At 42.4% G+C, this 19,205-nt stretch overlaps 1 protein-coding gene across 5 annotated transcripts in view; it reads right to left on the bottom strand.

Moving 5' to 3' along the window:
* The window catches only part of ehbp1 (EH domain binding protein 1), a 183,818-nt gene that overhangs the window by 102,581 nt on the left and 62,032 nt on the right, over positions 1-19,205 (bottom strand). For 4 of the 5 annotated variants that reach the window (XM_030747768.1, XM_030747770.1, XM_030747771.1 and 1 more), the window contains exons 6-11: positions 16,312-16,493; positions 14,794-14,933; positions 11,209-11,322; positions 9,228-9,365; positions 8,128-8,392; positions 3,541-3,778 (exon numbers count right to left, since the gene is read on the bottom strand). In XM_030747768.1, coding sequence (XP_030603628.1) covers positions 3,541-3,778; positions 8,128-8,392; positions 9,228-9,365; positions 11,209-11,322; positions 14,794-14,933; positions 16,312-16,493 — 1,077 coding nt within the window. The remainder of the gene's footprint in view (positions 1-3,540; positions 3,779-8,127; positions 8,393-9,227; positions 9,366-11,208; positions 11,323-14,793; positions 14,934-16,311; positions 16,494-19,205) is intronic. The other variant, XM_030747773.1, reaches the window with a different exon arrangement.

The following is a 19,205-nucleotide window of genomic DNA, read 5'->3' as shown; positions in this document are numbered from 1 at the left end:
CTTTTCAAGTTCAAGGACCCAAATAACGTGACACCCTGGTCTTCTAATGGCCACTGTCCATTTCCAGGGAAAATGACCTCATGGTTTGGGCCATGTTAGTGCCATTACAGCGTAGTCTGAACCTGGCATCAGTAACACTGGTAGAAGGAGCCAAATGTTCCAAAGTATACCTACATTTTAAAAAGAGTTGAGTCGATACTTATTCTCAAATCTTCTGCAGTGCTACAAATATCACTGCAGTACAATGACTGCAGACTCACACTCTCACTGTTGAGGAAACACTGTATCTGAATGACAGATTGGTCTGAAAAGGAGACAAAATTCAGACACTAACAAAAAACAACTAAAAGCTGCTTATTTTTGTTTTTTTAAATCCAAAGACAGAAGTGGAATTTGTAAATGCTCAGTAGCAAAAATAGCTAAGGAAGCAAACATGTATCAAATGAGTCAAGATAGAGTCAAGATTCTTTTCAATGATGCTGGGTATTTAAACGTGACATAAGGATACAAACAATAAAAAGGTACAGGACCACAACAAAACTAAACAACTAAAAACATAAGATCCAGTTAACACAAGACAAATCAGTTAAACTCCCTACACGCAGAGCCTGTGGTTCTGTCTGTCGGGGTGGTCAGAACATTATAAACTAAAAACAGCTCAGTACAGACAGCAATAGCCAGACCCTGGACCAGCTCTGTTGTGGCCTGGAGCCTCAGTGTCACACTGAAGTGATGTTAAATGGCAGCCTCCCAATGAGAACCTTATTAATAAACAACAACACATTATCTCATCTTTTTGAACAAGACGACGACCCGGTTTTTTCACAGAAGATGAAATAACGAAGAGCGCAAACAGCCAGTAACACACGAATTAACAATAACTAAGCGACCAGCTGTGAGAAATCAGAATGAAACTTTATGAAGAACTTATTTTTAGTTTACATGCACGCTCAGAGCCCACATTTATTATTCATGGTGGTGTGATTAGCATGTCCTCCTCAGCATTCACAGGGTTTTGCTGGGACCTGCAGTCTTCCAGTCATTATGAGCAGCAAAACAAAGACTTCTGGAACCTCTGTAAATGCTGCATTTAGATCTCCATGCACTCATCTCACACATCCCCCCAAAAACTGCTCTAAACTGTTAGTGCCAGCCATGTGTTCCACTGGCAAAAATCCAGAATGCTGAGCTCCTATTATTCTTAATGTAAATCCAATCATTATGTGTAATACCTGTGTATAGAATAAGTGGGTGCACACCATATGTCATGTAGACGTCTTGATTTTCCACAGGCTGGCATGGAAGAGGCTGGTTTTAATGCAATGACAAGGAGGATGAAACTGCATCCAAGAAAAAAAAGTTTAATCCCAAATCTGCTTGAGTGAATGCAAACATGAAAAAGTTGCATCCTTCTCCACGACTGTACCTGGCTTTTATTTTCTTATCAGCGCTCTTGCTTGGTTTTTACAGGTTTCTGAAACATCTTCACGGAGACATTACTCGAGGCGATGACCCTTAAACTCGTTTCTCTTTGTTGAGTGCTCAGTCATTTACAGCTTGTTCCACCGGTGCAGCGAATAAATGTGTTAAATGTAAACAGGGAAACAAGACAAGTTAATCTCTTTCAGTTACCAAAGACGAGATTTTATTAAAAAAAAAAAAAAAAAAAAACGAACTAATTCCAACGCTTCAGGGTAGGTTTGTAAATGTAGAAATGAATATGGTGGCTGTCTGGATATCAATTTCTATTCACATTGTGAGATTAGACCAAATTGTGTGTGTGTGTGTTTATCTCAGCCTTGCACACAATTTGCCCACATGAATAGCTGGGTAAAATAAATAAAAATGAAGACTACACACCTTATATGGGAGAGGCAGAGGTTAGATGTGTTTTGGGGGAAGGTTATAACTGCCCTAGTACACATTCACAGAGCTGAGCCTTGGGCACACTAGAAACTATAAGAACAGATACATGCATACATTTACACTCTGTGCACGTTCATAGTGTTACGATGTGTTGGTTTCGTCTTGGCCTCTCATAGTGAGGATGTCTCCTCTTAATCCTCTCTGACTTCATATATTCAAAGGTCATCTCACAGCCCATGTGTAGGCTGTGGCGTGCGCGCGTGTGTGTACGTGTCATGGTGCTGGGTGTGAATAAGGAAAAAAAAAACCTATTCACACTAGCTGTATATGTCAACAAACCCTGTAGGCCTATCCTTGTTTACTGTGAACATCCTATCTCTCTTTCTACAATTCCCTGGCCATCGTCCCTCTCTTTTCTGCTGTCTTCTATCCTTTCTCTATCCTCAACATATTCTTCATTTCACCCCACCTCTTCAATAACAATTCATTCTCTACACCCCGCCTTGCCCCCTCCACACCAAGCTCCAGAGGCAGGGGCATCTCTTGGCGAAGTGTGGCCCACCACAGGCCACTGGCTTTGGGTAATTAAAGTGGTTTAGGCCCCCTCACCCACGGTCACAGGCAACTGCAGCTGGGTGATAAAGGCACTGTGCCATAATTACATGGACGGCCAGCATCACCGCCCAGCTACACTAAAACAGTCAGCTAGCCAGATGCATGGGGAGGAGGGCCCTGTGTGTGTGTATGTGTGTGTATGAGTAACTGTACTGTGTTTGCGTGTATGTGTGTGTGTGAGCACAGGGGGTCAACACCCCCTTGTGATCGCTCTGCTGTAGTTAAGCCCCCTGTGTTTAAGCCCTACACAGGCTCATTGAGCCCCTACACACACACACACACACACACACACACACACACACACACACACACACACACACACACACACAATTTTAACCCCCACTCATCCCCACACCCCCAGCCAATCATTCCCCACCAGTGGTCTGACTCCTGCCGTGAGTGTGTGTGACCATCAGCCATTTAATTAGACCCAGCCATGATTTACCTAATTTAAATAAATAAATAAACATATGAAAACACCCCAATAAACAAATACCTATATTCAAATGAGGAGCTGGGGAGTTTCATGAGCATAAAGAATAGGGCAGGAGATGAGACTGTGCAGGCGGAAAAAAAGCTAATGTAAGGACCACTGGATGTGGACACACCACTCCAAGCACACATGCGCACATACACACACACAAACACACTCAACACATTCAAAATACTTCAACTCACTCACTTATAATAACACATGAGAGAGTAACAGGAAGTAGACAAGAGCTGGGATCTGCTGAATTCTGAAAATTTGGGGGTTCAACTTCAGAGATCTGAATTAAATGTAGCATAAACGAACCGAAAGTCTGAGAAGCCAACAAGTAGTTAATGAAATCAGACCTAAAAATCAAAATTGTACATTTTGTGTCCACGTTATAGTGAAGAAGTACTCAAATTATTACATTTTATTTTTATTTTAAAGGGACATTCTAGTAATTAAAAGGTAAGAATTCTTCATTAAGAATCACTGCAGAAACAGCCACAGTGCATTTCATTTCAGCAATTTTCATACGCATCATGGGGATAAATCAAGTTCATTACATTCCAGCAAAGCCCGCCTACCTTGGGGGAAGAGGAGGCCAGCTCTCTCCCTATTACTGCTGCCACTGGGCTGGGCCCGACGGGCTGGGCTCTCTCCCCGTCTGTGGGTTTGTGGGGTGGTGGACTGGGGTTGAGGCCAGGGCTGATACCCGGGGGCGGGGGAGCCCGCCTTTTCTGGCTGCTGGCTATATCAGGTGAGGGGCCGCCAGCAGGCTGCTGAACAGGGCTCGATGTCCTTGGCTCGTAGAACGGATTGGATCTTAAAATAAAAGGAAATAAGAGATGACTGATGATATACTTATGTGCAAAGACACAAAGGTATGAAAGCATCATTTCTATGACCATTTTTCCTCAAAGACCAACACTGGCTGTCAACAGGTCACCAAACTATGACTGAAAATACAGAAATAGCTCAACAAAATATATTTTTATTATTTCATTCATTCAGTTTATAACAAGGATGAGCTGTATATAGTGTTTCCTAAAAAATATCACTAGGCTACAGCAGGCTATATATTGGCTTCCCAGTATACTACAAAATTGATTTTAAATATTTTTACTTATATATAAAGCCTTAAATATTACACTTCTGACCATCACATTATGTCCCAACTCACACTTTTAGATCCTCCACTGATAAGGCTAAACTGATAAACATCCAATATTCTTCACAGAGCAAAACTGGGATGCAGCTTTTGTAACAGTCGATCTCAAACCTTTAGAGAAACGAGCTGTTTTAAAAACTTTCAGTTCAAATCACTGCATTGAGAGCACTAACAGGGACCAGGACTTTTCATCATTGGCTGCCTGTGAAATACAGAATTTCATTTAAAACCCTTTTTTTCCAAGTCTTGATTGATCAGGCCCCATCATACATTAAAGACCCCATAGTACCTTTTTATCCCAATAAAGCACTTCGCTCTCAGACTGCTGGCTTACTTGAGGTTCCGGACACACTCTGTGTGGAAGTAGCTCCCACTTTGGATCTGAGAGACAGACACTGCTTAAAAATTTCATTTTTGATAAGGCTTATAATTAGGGTTGATCATGTTAACTTAAACCTTGGCTTAGTTATTATGCTGCTACAGGTTCAGGCTGCTGGGGGACTTCCCATGATGCACTGATGTGTTTACATGCCATACATATCATTAACTTTTGTTTTCCCTCTCCCACAGTTTGTGTTTTTTGTCCTGTCTCCAAACAGTCGTGGTAGATGGTGCCACCTTCCTGAGCTTTTTCCTGCCAGAGATATTTTCCTGCTGAAATGGGAGTTCTTCCTTCCTACCGTTGCCAAGTATTGCTCACAGGGCATAATATGATGTTGGGTTCTCGCTCTAGTATTGCAGGTTTTTTTACAATATAAAGCACCTTGGGGAACTGAACTGAAAGAGCACTGATAATGGCCACACTAACTGGTTTCAGTCACATTTAGTACAGATACAATTTTTCAGAATCAATGTCACATTGAACTTCTGCTTCTACTGTTTCCAGGTTTGTTTTCTATCTCCTTTTTTTTGTAAACAAGCTTTTATGAATGTTTTTGCTATTTTTGTTTGTTTGTTTTTTCTCTCTTCTGATATTTTTAATATGCTTTTATGCCCATGAAGCCCTTCAAAGCTTTACATGTAATGAAGGACTTTACAAATTAAACAAAATTTCCTGACTCACAGCAGCAAAACGAACACAAAAATGTTGGTGAAGCTGAACTAAACTCTCTCAAAAACAGGTTAAAAAAAAAAACAAAAAAAAAACTTGCTATATCTTATAAAGTGGAGTTATAGCACACAAGAGAACAGTAGAAAATTACCCTGTTTGATCAAAATATCTGCAAACTAACTATTAACCTCGTGCCATTATTTCTACTATCAGGACATTTTAAAGAAATATTTGGATCCAACTACAAATGAATTAATAAGGGAAAAAAAGGCTTGGTGCAGCTCAATGAACAGCACACAAACAGTGGTAAGTTAATAGAAGATGCAGGTGCACTGAGGTCAGGACTGTGTGACCTCATATCCTTACTACCCAAGGTGGACTACTGACAGACAGGCCAGAGCATGACTGTGTCTCTCACACACACACACACACACACACACACACACACACACACACACACACACACACACACACACACACACACACACACACACACAAGTATGCACTGAACACACACACACACCTCAGTGTTATCAATACACAGGCATGCTTGTGGCAAAGAAAGCAGAGCACGGTCTTAAGACATTCACTCAACATGCAACAAGCAATCCTAAACAAGCAAGAGAACTGGATGGGGGGGTAAGAGGAAACAGATCGCCTGGGTATCTGTGAAAGAGAAGGTTGGAGGTACTCAGTGTCTTACTGCAAAGTGGTAGAGAGGGGGAAAGGAGGGAAGTGAAGAAAAGAAAAGCAGGCAGACCTATAGAGAAGCTCTAACAGACCAGCTCTGGCTAAAAGACATGTGAAAGGGCTGCAGTCAAAACACTGCGCTGCCCTCTTGAACTTTCTATTCGGCAGTGAGCTGCTCCTGATGTAAGAGACAGAGAAAAAGAAACACACCAGTCAATTCCTGTCTCTCTTTAGACAGCTGAGAGCAGTGAAACATACGCCTGCCTGTGTGACAGCTTCGCTCAGCAGCCAAAAGGGGTTTACATTTACAATCTGGGCACGGTCGCTCTTCTGGAGATGGTCGCACACTATCAGTGAAACAGTTCACTGATGGGAACACTACAGAAGGATCCCCACATTAGTGTGAAGTTCAGTTTCAACCCCTAAACCAAAGGTTGGCAGCCTCTACTTTCACAAAATAAAGACTGTTTAAAGCTGCCAAACATATTGAGCCTTTACTGAAGGTGGCACAAGCCTATTAAGTATAAATTAGCCTATCGACATTACTAATAGGTGCACTCAGCACTATACAATTACATATACGTGCATAATAGCCACTGCTATCAGAAAACATAAGAGGATCAAGATATGTATGTTTACATCATAACACCACCCTCCTAAAATAATGGCCCAAGTCATTTTTTTCAGGTTATACAGAAAATACAAAAAACTGAACCAAATATTGAAAATATGATGATTTAGGCAAAAATAAACATTTTTATTAAAAAATGACTTGGGCCATTATTTTAGGAGGGTGACAATAAACATATAACTTTGCCAATACAATAATAGTTCTACTTCAGCTGATATAAAAATATTTTTTCAATAAAAACTAAGATTTATATATACACAGTATGCTGTCTTTCAGATTTTCTTATTTATTATTTACATTAGTTTACAAGAAGTCCAACTGAAATTAAATATAATTTACAAGAGAGGCTTCGCCAAAGCAGCAGCCAAAAAAAAAATCAACAAATACAGTGTAAAAATGCAGCATATGCAACATTATATGAAAATAACCACAACAACAACAAAAAACCCAGGCTTCCTTCTCCACATTCCTCATGTCTTTAAATTCAACTGCAGATGCAAGCATCTTTAAACTGTCTTCCTTATAAAGTCACTGGCAGCACTGATGCAGCGAAAAGGATGCAGAGCAGGAGGGGGGGGCGGGGGGTAAAGGAGCTGCAAGGTGAAACAAAAATGAGCAGAGTCTAGGGAGGAAGTGAAGGAGAACGAGGGGAAAGTATGGGGCAACAAGTTGATGGAAAGGAGAGGAGGAGGGAGGTGGGGTGGACAGACTGAGGAGGGAGACAAGGTTAAAGAATGCAGTGAAACAACAGGGCCCTTGTTCCTGTTGAAAGAGCTGCCTCGTCACTTTTGGAGGGGGGAGCTGTGGCTACAAGTGCCCCGCTATAAGGAGGGGTGGTGCAGGACTGCCAGGAGTAACCGAGAACGTAACCGAGTGCTCCAATACAGACTACTTAACGCAGCAGAAACCTGTTTTGTCAAGCCAATGCAGATAAAGTGCAATTCTTATAGTGGCCACTCGAAAACACTGACAGTATAAAAGACGGCATAGCTTCCTGAGCTGAACAGCAAAGCCTTAAACTAGGTCTTTTTTAATGGCCACCAGGGGGCGACTCCTCTGGTTGCACAAAGACCTCCAGTGGTGTAAAGTCTGTGGGAAAATGGCCCTCAGGTCCCTTACTCTCTTACCTTAGTAGACACTTTCCCAATGAGTCAGTTGGTGGTTTCAGGCCATAGTGAATAAAACATGAAGTTCATTTTGCAAATTATGGTCATTATTAGAGAAAGGAAGGTAAACCAGAGCATGCTCATGGACTTGTCAGTCACAAGTCCTTAAATCATTCCCTTGGTTTCATGATGAGGTCAATTCCTCACTTGTCTGGTTTCAAAACACGTCCAGTGAAGCTCGAGGCTTCATAACAACTTCACAAATAAATGGCACACAGTGGCTACCTCCATCTTTTATTTAGAACCTGTGTTAGAAAGCAATGCTAAATAAAAACAGGAAAATAGCACAGGACAGGACAAGGTGCACAGTTTTTCCTTAATGGCACACTGGCTTTCAAGCTTCATCATCTCAAGTTACTGTGTCATCAAATACAAAGACACCTGTTAATTTGTTGGGTGACCATTAAAAAAAAAAAAAAAAACAAAAATGAGGAAACATTTTTATAATGGATATCAAAATCTTACTTGTCGAGCTCCTCGTCTTCATTGTGAGTGGTGTCCGCATACAAGTACTTGCTCATGTCAACAGGCCGCACACCCTTCCTCTGCCTGGGTTTGGGAGGTTCTGGGTCTGGCTGGGGCTCCGCGTCCTGGTCCGGCTCCTCAAAGGGGTTCCCCGGACATGTTTGCGTCTCTGGCTCGTCTGGCTCGTTGAATGGATTTGAGGAGTTGTGGTCGTAGAAGGAATCGTCGTCAGCCCGCTGCCGTAGGCCCGGCTGGGCAGGGGGCTCTGTTTGACAGAGAATAGAGAACAATGACTGCATGTATAAATCATGTTACTCCTAGTCTTGACATGAGCTTTGGCAGCTTGTGATATCAGTATGGTGGAGAAAAAAACAGCAGAGAGAATCAAAATAAATGTGACTGTAGTCTTGGGAACTAGCTAAGCTGTAAGCCTTAACTGCCTATTTGACTCTGGATAATCTTATTTTGGTTATTTTAACATGTTAAGGATTCAGGTCTGCTGTGCGGGCTCCTGAGTGGTGCCTGCGCAGGTTTTTCATACTGCCTTCACAAAAACCAGAACTGCCAACATCAGACACACAAATCCTACACACAGCCACTACTGAATAAAAACAGCAACTGCATCATCCCCCAAACAAGTAAACCTTTGTTAAAGAAGATAAGGACATCGAGACATGTACATACATAAAAAAAAAAAAAAAAAAATGTCCTCAACAAAGTAAAATCCAGGATTTTAGATTAAAGATCAGATCAAAGACAACTTAAACAAGCAAATACGCAGCAAAGTTGTGCTTTTGTGTGTGTGGGAGCGTGACGCTTAAAAACAAATACCTGTCCACTCAGGTGGTCAGACAAAAATATTGGTTTAGGTGTCTGAAAGTACTGAAGCCTGCTATAGTTACAGAGGATTACACACATTCATGGTATGTGCACATCTGAACCTTAAAACCATACTGCTCATCATCCCACTGAAGTTTCCCAAAACAATCCTATTAAGATCAAAACCAAAAGCTTGTCACAATATATACATTATTACAATTCTTATAAATTAAAATGAAGATGAGTGCATTTTCTTCAGATCCTGGCAGGGCTGCACGTACCTTCCTCATCAGGATCGTCAAATGGGTTGAGGTGGTTGGGATGAAGGTCGACATCAGGCTCATCAAAGGGATTGGTGCTCATGGCAGGAGCCGTATCCTGATCCTCGTCTTCCAGGAAGTTCAGCTTGTTAATCAGCTCTGTTGCCAAAGAATCCAACAAAAAGAAATTTAAATGAACAACAAACTACAGACTCAAATAGCTACACAACAAAATGCAGTGAACATACAGCCACAAAGTCAAATGCACCAAAATCTGCACTTCGGAGTGAACCAGTTCTAGATAAGAAAAGCCACTTGCTGGGGAGCACTGCCTAAACTTCTTTGTCCCTCAACCATTTCATCCTTCTTCAGAGCATATATAACAGTAGCATTCTGGGAAAATTTGCGCAGTATAGAGGGTTACTGTGGGAGACAGTGGAGACAGCATGGTGTTGCTATGGAGTTCCTGACTGAAGGGCCCAAGACTTGTGTACTTTATTTTCACCATACTCACTGTAGTTCAATCACATGCTGCCAGGGTGTGGGTCCGATTGAAAAGAGTGTAAACATCTGAAGTAGATGCCAAGAAATGTTGCTGAGAAACGTGAAACAAGTATAAAGTATAAAGAAAACTGTGCTGAGAGTTATGTGTCCCTGGGTCTATATGTAGTGTGGCTATGTGAGGTGGTGATGGCTGATAAGAGGTGCAGCACTTTACTGACGACATTCATAGCCCATTTTTGGCCACGACAAGTGCACATGTCCAAGAGTGTGTGTTCAAGTCTCTGTGTTTACTAGAGGGTTTGTGACTGTTCACTATCCAAGGAGAAAAGTGTAAAAAGAAGAACCGGAGATTCAAAGAAGCCCAAATAAACTCCGGAAAGGCTAAGTTTTTAGGATTTGGTGTATACTGCTAAGAGCCCACAGGAGGTAATTTTCAGTAAAACCAATGGACTGGAGTTGTTTCAACAAACAGTGACCATTTTTTGATAATGGACTAGCCAACAAAACTATTTAGTATTTGGCAGGAACAAAAACATGTACTTTTGTTCCCCACAGCAGGCTTTTGCGACCCCTCATTTATGAGATTTTTGAAGAAAAGGTAGTTAATAATAACTCTGCCTTCACAAACAGAAAAACAATGCACTTTATTTAAATTTAGCCAATCCACCTTCAAAGTCGTCTCCCTGTGTACCTCTAACCACTGTACATCTGGAATCTCATCAAGACCTCAAACTTGCACATAAACTACTCAACTTCATTGATGTGAAATATCACTGGTGGATTAGAGCAGGGTATCCAGCTATGACCCAGGGGCCAAACAACTGTCCTCACTGAAAGTCTACACTTGCATACTATCGATTTTTCCAGCGTTACAGGGTTGTGCAAAATTGTTGTTTAACTACCCAAATCTAACTGCATCTAACAATTCAAAACATCTCACCAGCTTAAGACCCCATGAGAATACCAAAGATTTTAAAAAAAAATGTTCAATTTGGAATAAATATATTTAATTCCATTTTGAAACCAATGTAACACAAATTTTGCTTTTACCTGAAAAAAAAACATGGGGAGCTTTCTTTTTTTCTTTTTGTTTTTTTTGTTTTTTTTTAACCTGGTTTGGTTCACTACCAATTGCAGTAAAAGAGCGGGAAAGGTCACATTGTCAAATAACAGAAACAATAGGAACCAAAAGGATGAACACCAACTGATGTGTTCACAACACCACGTACTGCACATCACCACATGGACCAAGATAAACCATACCACATGACCACATCACGATCACAATACCAATGTCAAGAAGGATAAGGGGGGGGAAAGAACCAAAGAAGAGAGGCAGAGGGAGAGAGTGAGAGAACAGTAGAGGAAAACTTTAAAAATAAATGTGCACAAATAGAAACTGTGGTACTGAAAGGTAGGAAGAGGCAACAAAGTGTTAACAAGACAATGAAAGAAGAGTCACGGGATGAAGAGGGGTGAAGAAAGGTGAAAAAAAGACCTTGGGAGGAAGCAGCAGGCTTAGCTGTTGCTTTGCGTGCTCGCTTGGGAACACCACCATCATCATCATCATCCCCATGTAAGCAGCTGAGGGCATTCAACTGGTTTACTATCTCTGCAAACGACAGGTCCATACAGGAAGGGAGGGAGGAAGAAAAGCAGTGAACAAGGCAAAATAACACACCCCATCCAGAATGTCCACACACAACCACACCCACACCGCACACTACAAAGTACAATATTCCAGTGCAGACTGTTGGGTTTTGGTTTATATCAGGTATGTTACTTCACAAGTCTGCAAATACACACAGGCCTCTTTCCCACCAACAGGGTTCCGGTGCCTTAATTTGAACCGTTAGGCGGGTTTTCCACCGCGGAAGCACTCGGTGCTCAGCCAAAAAAATGGGTTCAACTCTGGCCCCGCAAACTAGCTGGTCTCGAACCAAGAACGCGTGACGACAGCGGCAGAAGAGCGTGACTCTGCCGTCTCAACATCAAGTTTTCTATCATATTACACATGTATTACATGAGAAAAGCAAAGCGATTTTCACAGCTGTGAATTAGGTTGGGCTCTAAGGCTGAACTTGCTGCTTTGTATCAGTTCATATCACAGATAAAAGGACACAAAGTGCGTACTTGTCGTCTTGCTCTAATCGCTGTCTGTGTTTAACTCTGTGCTGCACACAGATGCTGCAGTAGTTTGGACCGTAAAACGTATTTGCAGCACAAGAAAGGGGAGCGTGTTCTCCCACATTTGTGCGCTTCGGCTTCCGTGTCCAGCCGAGGACCCGCCCACACTCATACGTAAAGGAGCAGTTCACAGAAACGCGGTGGGAACGCGGGCCCGTTCTTAAGCGTTTCGCCGGTTCATTGGAACAGCATGAGCACTGGCGAACCGGCTCCTCGGTGGTGGGAAAGTAGCAACAGAGATTAGTGCAGAGGAACACTACTGTAAATGAATTTCAAAGAGCATGCTCTAGTTAGCAGTGATAGCACTGCCAGATCAATCATTTAGCTGGTAAGGTCTACACCAGGGCTCTTCAACTCCAGGCCTCGAGAGCCCCTGTCCTGCAGGTTTTAGATGTGTTCCTGATCCAACACACCTGAATCAAATGGATGAATTACCTCCTCAGTATGCAGTCAAGTTCTCCAGAGTCCTGCTAATGACATCTATATTTGACACAGGTGTGTTGACGCAGACACATCTAAAACCTGGAGGACAGGGGCTCTCGAGGCCTGGAATTGAAGAGCCCTGGTCTACACTATAAAGTTGTAAACTTTACAGTATAAACAGGCAATGGCATTGTTTCCCACACTAACTTTACCTGGACAGACCACCCGGCTTAAGTAAATTTATAACTATCTGTTGATGATAAGCAGCTAGCCCTTCCTGCCTTGCATCTCTCAGTAGTAATCTACTTCGTTTGCCAAGTTGCTGTTTGCCATGTCTTAGGACAACAGCCATTTCCAGGTCTAAACACTCCTTCTGTTCCAGAAATCAAACAAGCACTGCGGCATAACAGAGTTAAAACAGTCTTTCAATAAAATGATCAGTGTTTCTGTTCTCAGGTGTTACAAAAAGCAGGTCATCATGAAGGGGTTAATGGAGATAGCAGTTAGCTTGCCAGTTGGCTTCTGATATACCGTGCTGTGAATTATAAAGAAAGAAAACGTACAGCACTGCTATAGCAAAGAAAGAAAACTAAATACCAGTGACCTTTGGAGGGTTAGTAAAGTTGGGCTAGTTGACATATATAATGACCTGCAACCTCGGTGCTAGCTACAGAGATATGCTTAAGCTATACATTAGCACAGGGAAAATGCAGAATGAAGGTTAAAATATTCAACATAAATACATACTGATGGTCTCCAACTGGCAGAGCCAAATGCAATCATATGGCAGGAAGAAGCCAAACTTTAGCCAAGGTTAGTCATTAATATGTTGTTGTGTGGTTTGGATTGCTCACTATGAAAAAGTCCTGATCCTAAGCTTAATGTCAACACTGAAATCTTAAGTCGGCCCAAGAGGGAAGCTTTTCTGAAGGTGTACACTGAGTTTTAAAAACGTAGGTTAAAGACCTGCGACACATGAACAGCAATAATAAAAAGCTGTAGAGGCTGAGACTAATAACTATAGAGTTTTTTGGGGGCTCAGGTCCAAAAACAAGAAACAAAGCCCTGCAGCACATTAAAAATAATAGAGAGAGAGAGAGAAGGCCTCATCCAACACAGGAGAAGCTTGGACCTGGAAACAGAGTTGTTATCCCATCACTTAGTATACAAGCAGACTGCGGTGGTCCTAAGACTTTCTGTACCCCTGGGGCTTGATATCATTCAGCTATTTCAGCTGAGAGTCGCTTGTCCCGGGGTTGAATCCAACATCTTGGACACTGTAACCAGAAACGGCAGCTTGTTGAGAGCTGGTTCGTGTACCACCACGCTAAAATCACCAAGATTGCAGAGCAGAACAAGGACCGCCATCGCTAGCTGCCCTCCATGGTGGAGATGAAGTTTATCCCCAGAAGAAGAGACTATTGCTCAGTTATACAATATTTGAACAGGAAACTGTATTCTGTGGGAAACAATGCCATGGCACTGCAGTGGCAAAGGCATGCACAGCCAATAGCTAAAAACAACTTTATTCATCGACTGTAAAATTACATTTCTGATAAGCCTTCAGAGTTTCAGCTTCCAGCTTGATAAGTTAATAAGTAACACTGAAGAGTAAATAACATGCACATACAAACACACACACATACACAGAGGTTTATTGAGGTTTCATAATTTACATATTGCTTATAAAAAGACAAAAGAAAACATGTGTTTTACAGGGTATGCGTTGGTTAGCCTAGTGTTAGTACTGCTGGGGCTGCTTGCTGGCTTGCTCCGGAGGTACCATTCAGGCAGGAATATGATAGCAGGGAGTTTTGGCAGCTTGGCCTGGCCTTTGATTCAGAGATGTGTGTTAGTGAAGCGTAGCTGTAGGCACTCAATGCATATACATATAAATGAGATGAAGAGCAGGGAAGGAAAAAGAAAGGAGAGAAAGCATGAAGCTTAACGTGAAGAGGTGGCGCTTTGAAAAGTTGGATTAAGCAAAGCAGGAAGCAGCGTGGCCCGTACATGCAACCATAGAATGAATCATGTATGTATGTATGGAAGGAGCCAAGCCACCGTCAGTCTGCCAATATGACCAACACACAAAGAGGGGAACGAAGGGAAACAGGGATGTGGAAAAGTCAAAGCAAGAGAAAATAGCCTGAAGCAGACAAAGAACGGCAAATAAACCTCATGAATTTACAAACTCTCACTTTTTCTTCTGTGTAGAAGCAAACACAAACACACACACAAACTCAGAGAAGCATAAGGTGGAGAAAATGAATAAAACAAAAAAAAAAAAAACTAGAAAGAAAGCAAAGTTAATGCCCCAAATGAAGCCTGGGCCCTGCTTATTATTCAGGAAGTCTGGGAAATTTCTGGCATTATGGGAACTCTGGTTACATGGCCAAAAGCATCTTCAATGCTTTCCAGAAAATATATCCAAAAAAAAAAGAAAAAAAAAAAAAGTGCTTTTCCAGTATTTTACCTGTGATCTTGGCAGCTTTCTCCTCCTGGTTGACCCTGTTCTCCTCATCCTCCTCATTCTCCTCCTCAAAGTCGTCCAGGTTGCCGATGTCGGCCTGTTTCATGCTCATCAGACTGGCCAGGCTCTGCATGTCCTCATCACTGAACCCCCCAAAAAGAAAGAACAATTTACACACACACAAATACCTATTTTTACAGGCCACCAAAATACTTCAAAACAGAACAATTCAACATCCCACATAAATTTAGAAAAGCTCTCCATCTCTTTCACCACTGACTTGTTTCTTCACTCCAGAATCCCATTTTTACACCTAAAACTTCAACATCCCTCCACACATTTAAAAGCTTTTTCCTCCACCCTCTGCCCCACTGATGCATTTCTACATCATGTCTTGTATTTTATGTAGTCTTCTGTGCAAACCCCCCCCCCCACAGTCCCTCGATACCACCGCCCCATCATAATCGCTGTATTCTCCTCTCTGTTCTTTGTGTTTGGTGTTTCCCAGGCCCATGGGCTCATTTGAACTGCTGTGATGGAGTTTGTTTGTGTGTGGTCGACATCATTCCCCGAAGGGTTAACAAGGGTTACGCGCCATCGACCCACCATCCGCGCCACAACAAAGGCCTCGCCGCTTTGCTCACGCTCAGTGTATATGTGTTTGTGTGTGTGGGGAGGGGTATCTTTAAATGAAAGTTGCTGCTATCAAATTAGAATGAATAACAAACAGAAAACACTGACTGAAAGTGTGTCTCCAAATGAAAGATGGTGGTTCAGTATCTGAAAATGATTGACAAGTGTGTGTGTGTGTGTGTGTGTGTGTGTGTGTGTGTGTGTGTGTGTGTGTGTGTGTGTGTGCCTATAAATTAAACTTATGGATAAAAGATAGAAAAAAAACTTCATCTTTCTAATAGACCAACAATGGAAAATTGTATTTGATCTTCAGTCACCTCTGGTTAGACTTGACATAAAAAAGAACAGCTGCATTTCCAGGCTTTTTTATACCAAGCATCAAGAATCCAGTCATATCTGTGGTCGTGACTCCAATCAGTCACCAGTGAAAGACCTTCAAAGTTGACTGTTTTAACAGCCTTGTGAGTAAAGATGGCCTGGCACAAAATGTAACATGACCATCTCACAATAATCTTTGCATAAAGAAATGCATAAAGAAATGATGTGCTCGGGGCGCCTGGGTGGCTTAGTGGTGAAGCCGGCGACCACATACACACTCCGCGTTGCAGTGCGGGCGGCCCGGGTTCGCGTCCCGGCCCGGCGCCGATTTGCCCACGTGTCTTCCCCTGTATCTTTCCCCCATTTCCTGTCTCTCTCCACTGTCACAAAAAGCTGCTGTGGCCAAAAATTAAAAAAAAAAAAAGAAATGATGTGCTCATTAACTTGACACCAGCAAAACTAAAACAAACGGAGCAGGACAAGGAAGATGTAGGACAGTGCTCGTGGGTCTTTGCCCTAATTTGACGGGTATTACACTTGATGTTCTAACCAAGTTTATTTGAAACTTACGTGGCCTTTCCCTCGCGGAGGAAAATGCAGGAGAGGGAAAACTGCAGCGTGGCCGACACCACCTTCTTGGACAGGGGCTTAAACTTGAGTTTGACATCTGTCTGCGTGGGCATCGGACTGGCGTACTGTTTCATGTTTATACTGCTGGTGGCCAAGGCCTTCCTCCGCCCTGATGGAGACTCCTGTGAACAGAAAGAATAATAACGTTTAATAAAGCGCAGGGATTTCACCACATGTAACAGAGGGTTAAACCGATGTCTGATCAGCGTCAAGTGTATATAAATCCAGAAGAAGCTAGAAGTGGGTTCCTCCTGCATTCCTCATTGCGAATTCTGCTGTAAAATCCTTCCTGATATTTCCTATCAAAGGTCCGTGCTGAAGCCATTTTTGCTGTACTTCTTTTCAGAGATGGGCTCTGGGCCAGGGGCTAGCAGTCAAATTGGAATTTGGGAATATGCCACAGACCAGGTGATAAGAGTTATACAATCAGTGTGTGTGTGTGTGTGTGTGTGTGTGTGTGTGTGTGTGTGTGTGTGTGTGTGTGTGTGTGTGTGGATGCAAGCTGTTCACCAGAGGACTGTGTGTTAAAAATAAGAACTGCCGGAAAGCCTTGTCACTGACTGCTAGATATGGAAACTAAACAGCTGGGGATGTTCCAGTCTTTTGTCTGCCCTCCCTCCAACAAAAACTGATGGGTTTTGCCCACTATGGAAGCGCCATGCTGTCAGTGAATATCAGGCTAGTTCACCTCCTTGCTGTGTTGATACCACTGACATACCATGTCCCTCTCTGTTCTCTTGTACCTTGTCTCTTTTAAATGATTCTGTATTTGTGATGTGAAACTGCCACATTTCATGGTTAAATGTTTTTTGTTGTTTTTTACATTTGCATGGGAGAAGGGACTGATCTTAGCCCCCAAACCAACCCAACAGTCATGTCACACACGTCCCTTCACAGGCAAGGCAGAATGAAAGCAGCAGGCAGTGGTACAGCACGTTCTCTTTTTAAATGCCCGGTTTTGCCTGCTCTAGCTTTTTGTCTCTATTTCACTGCTTGGCTGTCTAGAAGCCGCATCCAACTATACCACAGAAAAATACCTTCTTGTCTGAGCTGTGAATCGAGCCCTGAGGATTCATCCTCTCATGTGCACAATACCGAACAAAGCAGACCAGCAAGCTCCCTTTCACACTACACCAGTCTGAGAGCACATATACATATACACATACACTCTGGCGGGTACGCTAGATAAAGCGATACAAGCTCTTTACATTGCCTGTTTCCTGATGTCTTCACACAAACACACACACACACTCTCCTTGGACGCTTTGGCTCTGTGGGGAAAAACTCAATCTCAGGCTTATCACTGAGGACTGCAGGGTATTCACACACTCACACACACGCACACACACTGAATTTGTATCAGTACAGAGTGGTAAAGCTTTTGGTAATATAGGGAGAAACTATGTAAACTCCAAATAGAGATTAAAAATGTTACACGCTAACCATCTGAGAAACAACATGTGACCTTCAACGGTGGTTGTAAATACTCAAAAAGTTGGATACAGTAAACACTGAAGCATACAATTTAATAAATAAATACTCTAATCCAAGATTTTCCAGCCATTCCCTTCCCAAACTTTATCCAGCTAGAGGATCACATTAGGCTCTTAATGACTTTGACAGGTCATAGGTGTGATCGGCACAGCTACATATGCACCTTGTACATGTCAAATTAAAATTTACCTACAAGCTAACAAACTGGATAACACATAACAGAACAAAAAAGGAAGGATGGTGCTTAAAGCAGACTACTGTGATGTGGGAGAACCTGCATCTTTAATCAGTGTAAAGAGGTCTGTGTCTCCATTTGCTATGAAACATTTCTGTTTCCACAGACCACATTTTGATGTTTCACTTGCACACCAGCATATTTTATATATATATACTAGGGGTGAGACTTTAACGCGTTAATTTCGATTAATTAATTACAGGGAAATTAACGAATTAAAAAATTTAACGCATTTTAATCGCACTTTGCACCGGAACGTTTCTCAGTGCACGAGTTCCAGGCAAACAGATTATATCGACGCACGATGTCAAAAATTCAGCGGCCGCATCTTTCGAAGGACCCGGGCCACGTTGTTCGCAGCCCACGAAGACCGCAAAGGCCGGAAGTGAGCGGCAAAGACAGGGAACAGAGGCTTCAGAAAGCTGCTGAACAGAAAAAAGGAATGCCGCTACAGCGCAGTATGTTCCTTTGAGCTGTGTTTTTATGTGCAGGCAGTTTGAAGGATAGATTGTATGGCGGAGGTAAACTATATGATCAAAGATCTTTTTTTCTTTTTTTAATGAGACTTTACACACACAACTATTGAGTTATCATGTTCAGACCTGTTTATTTTTTTGGTCAGACTTTGTAGTTGCAGTCAAAGGGCAGAAGAATTCAGGTGGGGGTGGGGGGGTCTCGTGACCTCGTCCCTGCTTTTTGCAGATGATATGGGCCTGTTGGATTCATCAAGCGGCAAACCTCCGCTTACTGTCACTGGAGTGGTCTGGGATGAGAATTAGTATCTCAACTGGGAATGGGTGGAGTACCCACTCCAGGCTGGAAATATGTTTTGATGTGAAGTAGAGCATTTCAGGTATCTAAAGGTCTTGTTCATGAGTGAGGGGAATTGCAGCAGGACACTGGCAGATGGATTAGCTTGTACTGGTCTGCTGTGTTAAAAGAAAGCTAAATGTGAAGGCAAAACTATCAATTTAGTGGATGGTCTAATTTATGTCCTCACCTATGAGGGGAGTCACCAAAAGAATGAGCTCATGGATACAAGCGACATAAATTAGTGTCTAGTGTGCATCTAGGCTGAAGCTTAGAGACAGGATGATGAGCTTGG

This window comes from Archocentrus centrarchus, chromosome 15 (assembly GCF_007364275.1).
Source record: "Archocentrus centrarchus isolate MPI-CPG fArcCen1 chromosome 15, fArcCen1, whole genome shotgun sequence".
Classification (NCBI taxonomy): Eukaryota; Metazoa; Chordata; class Actinopteri; order Cichliformes; family Cichlidae; genus Archocentrus; species Archocentrus centrarchus.
Note: the sequence above shows the minus strand (reverse complement) of the source record. Positions and strands in the feature narration are given on the sequence as shown.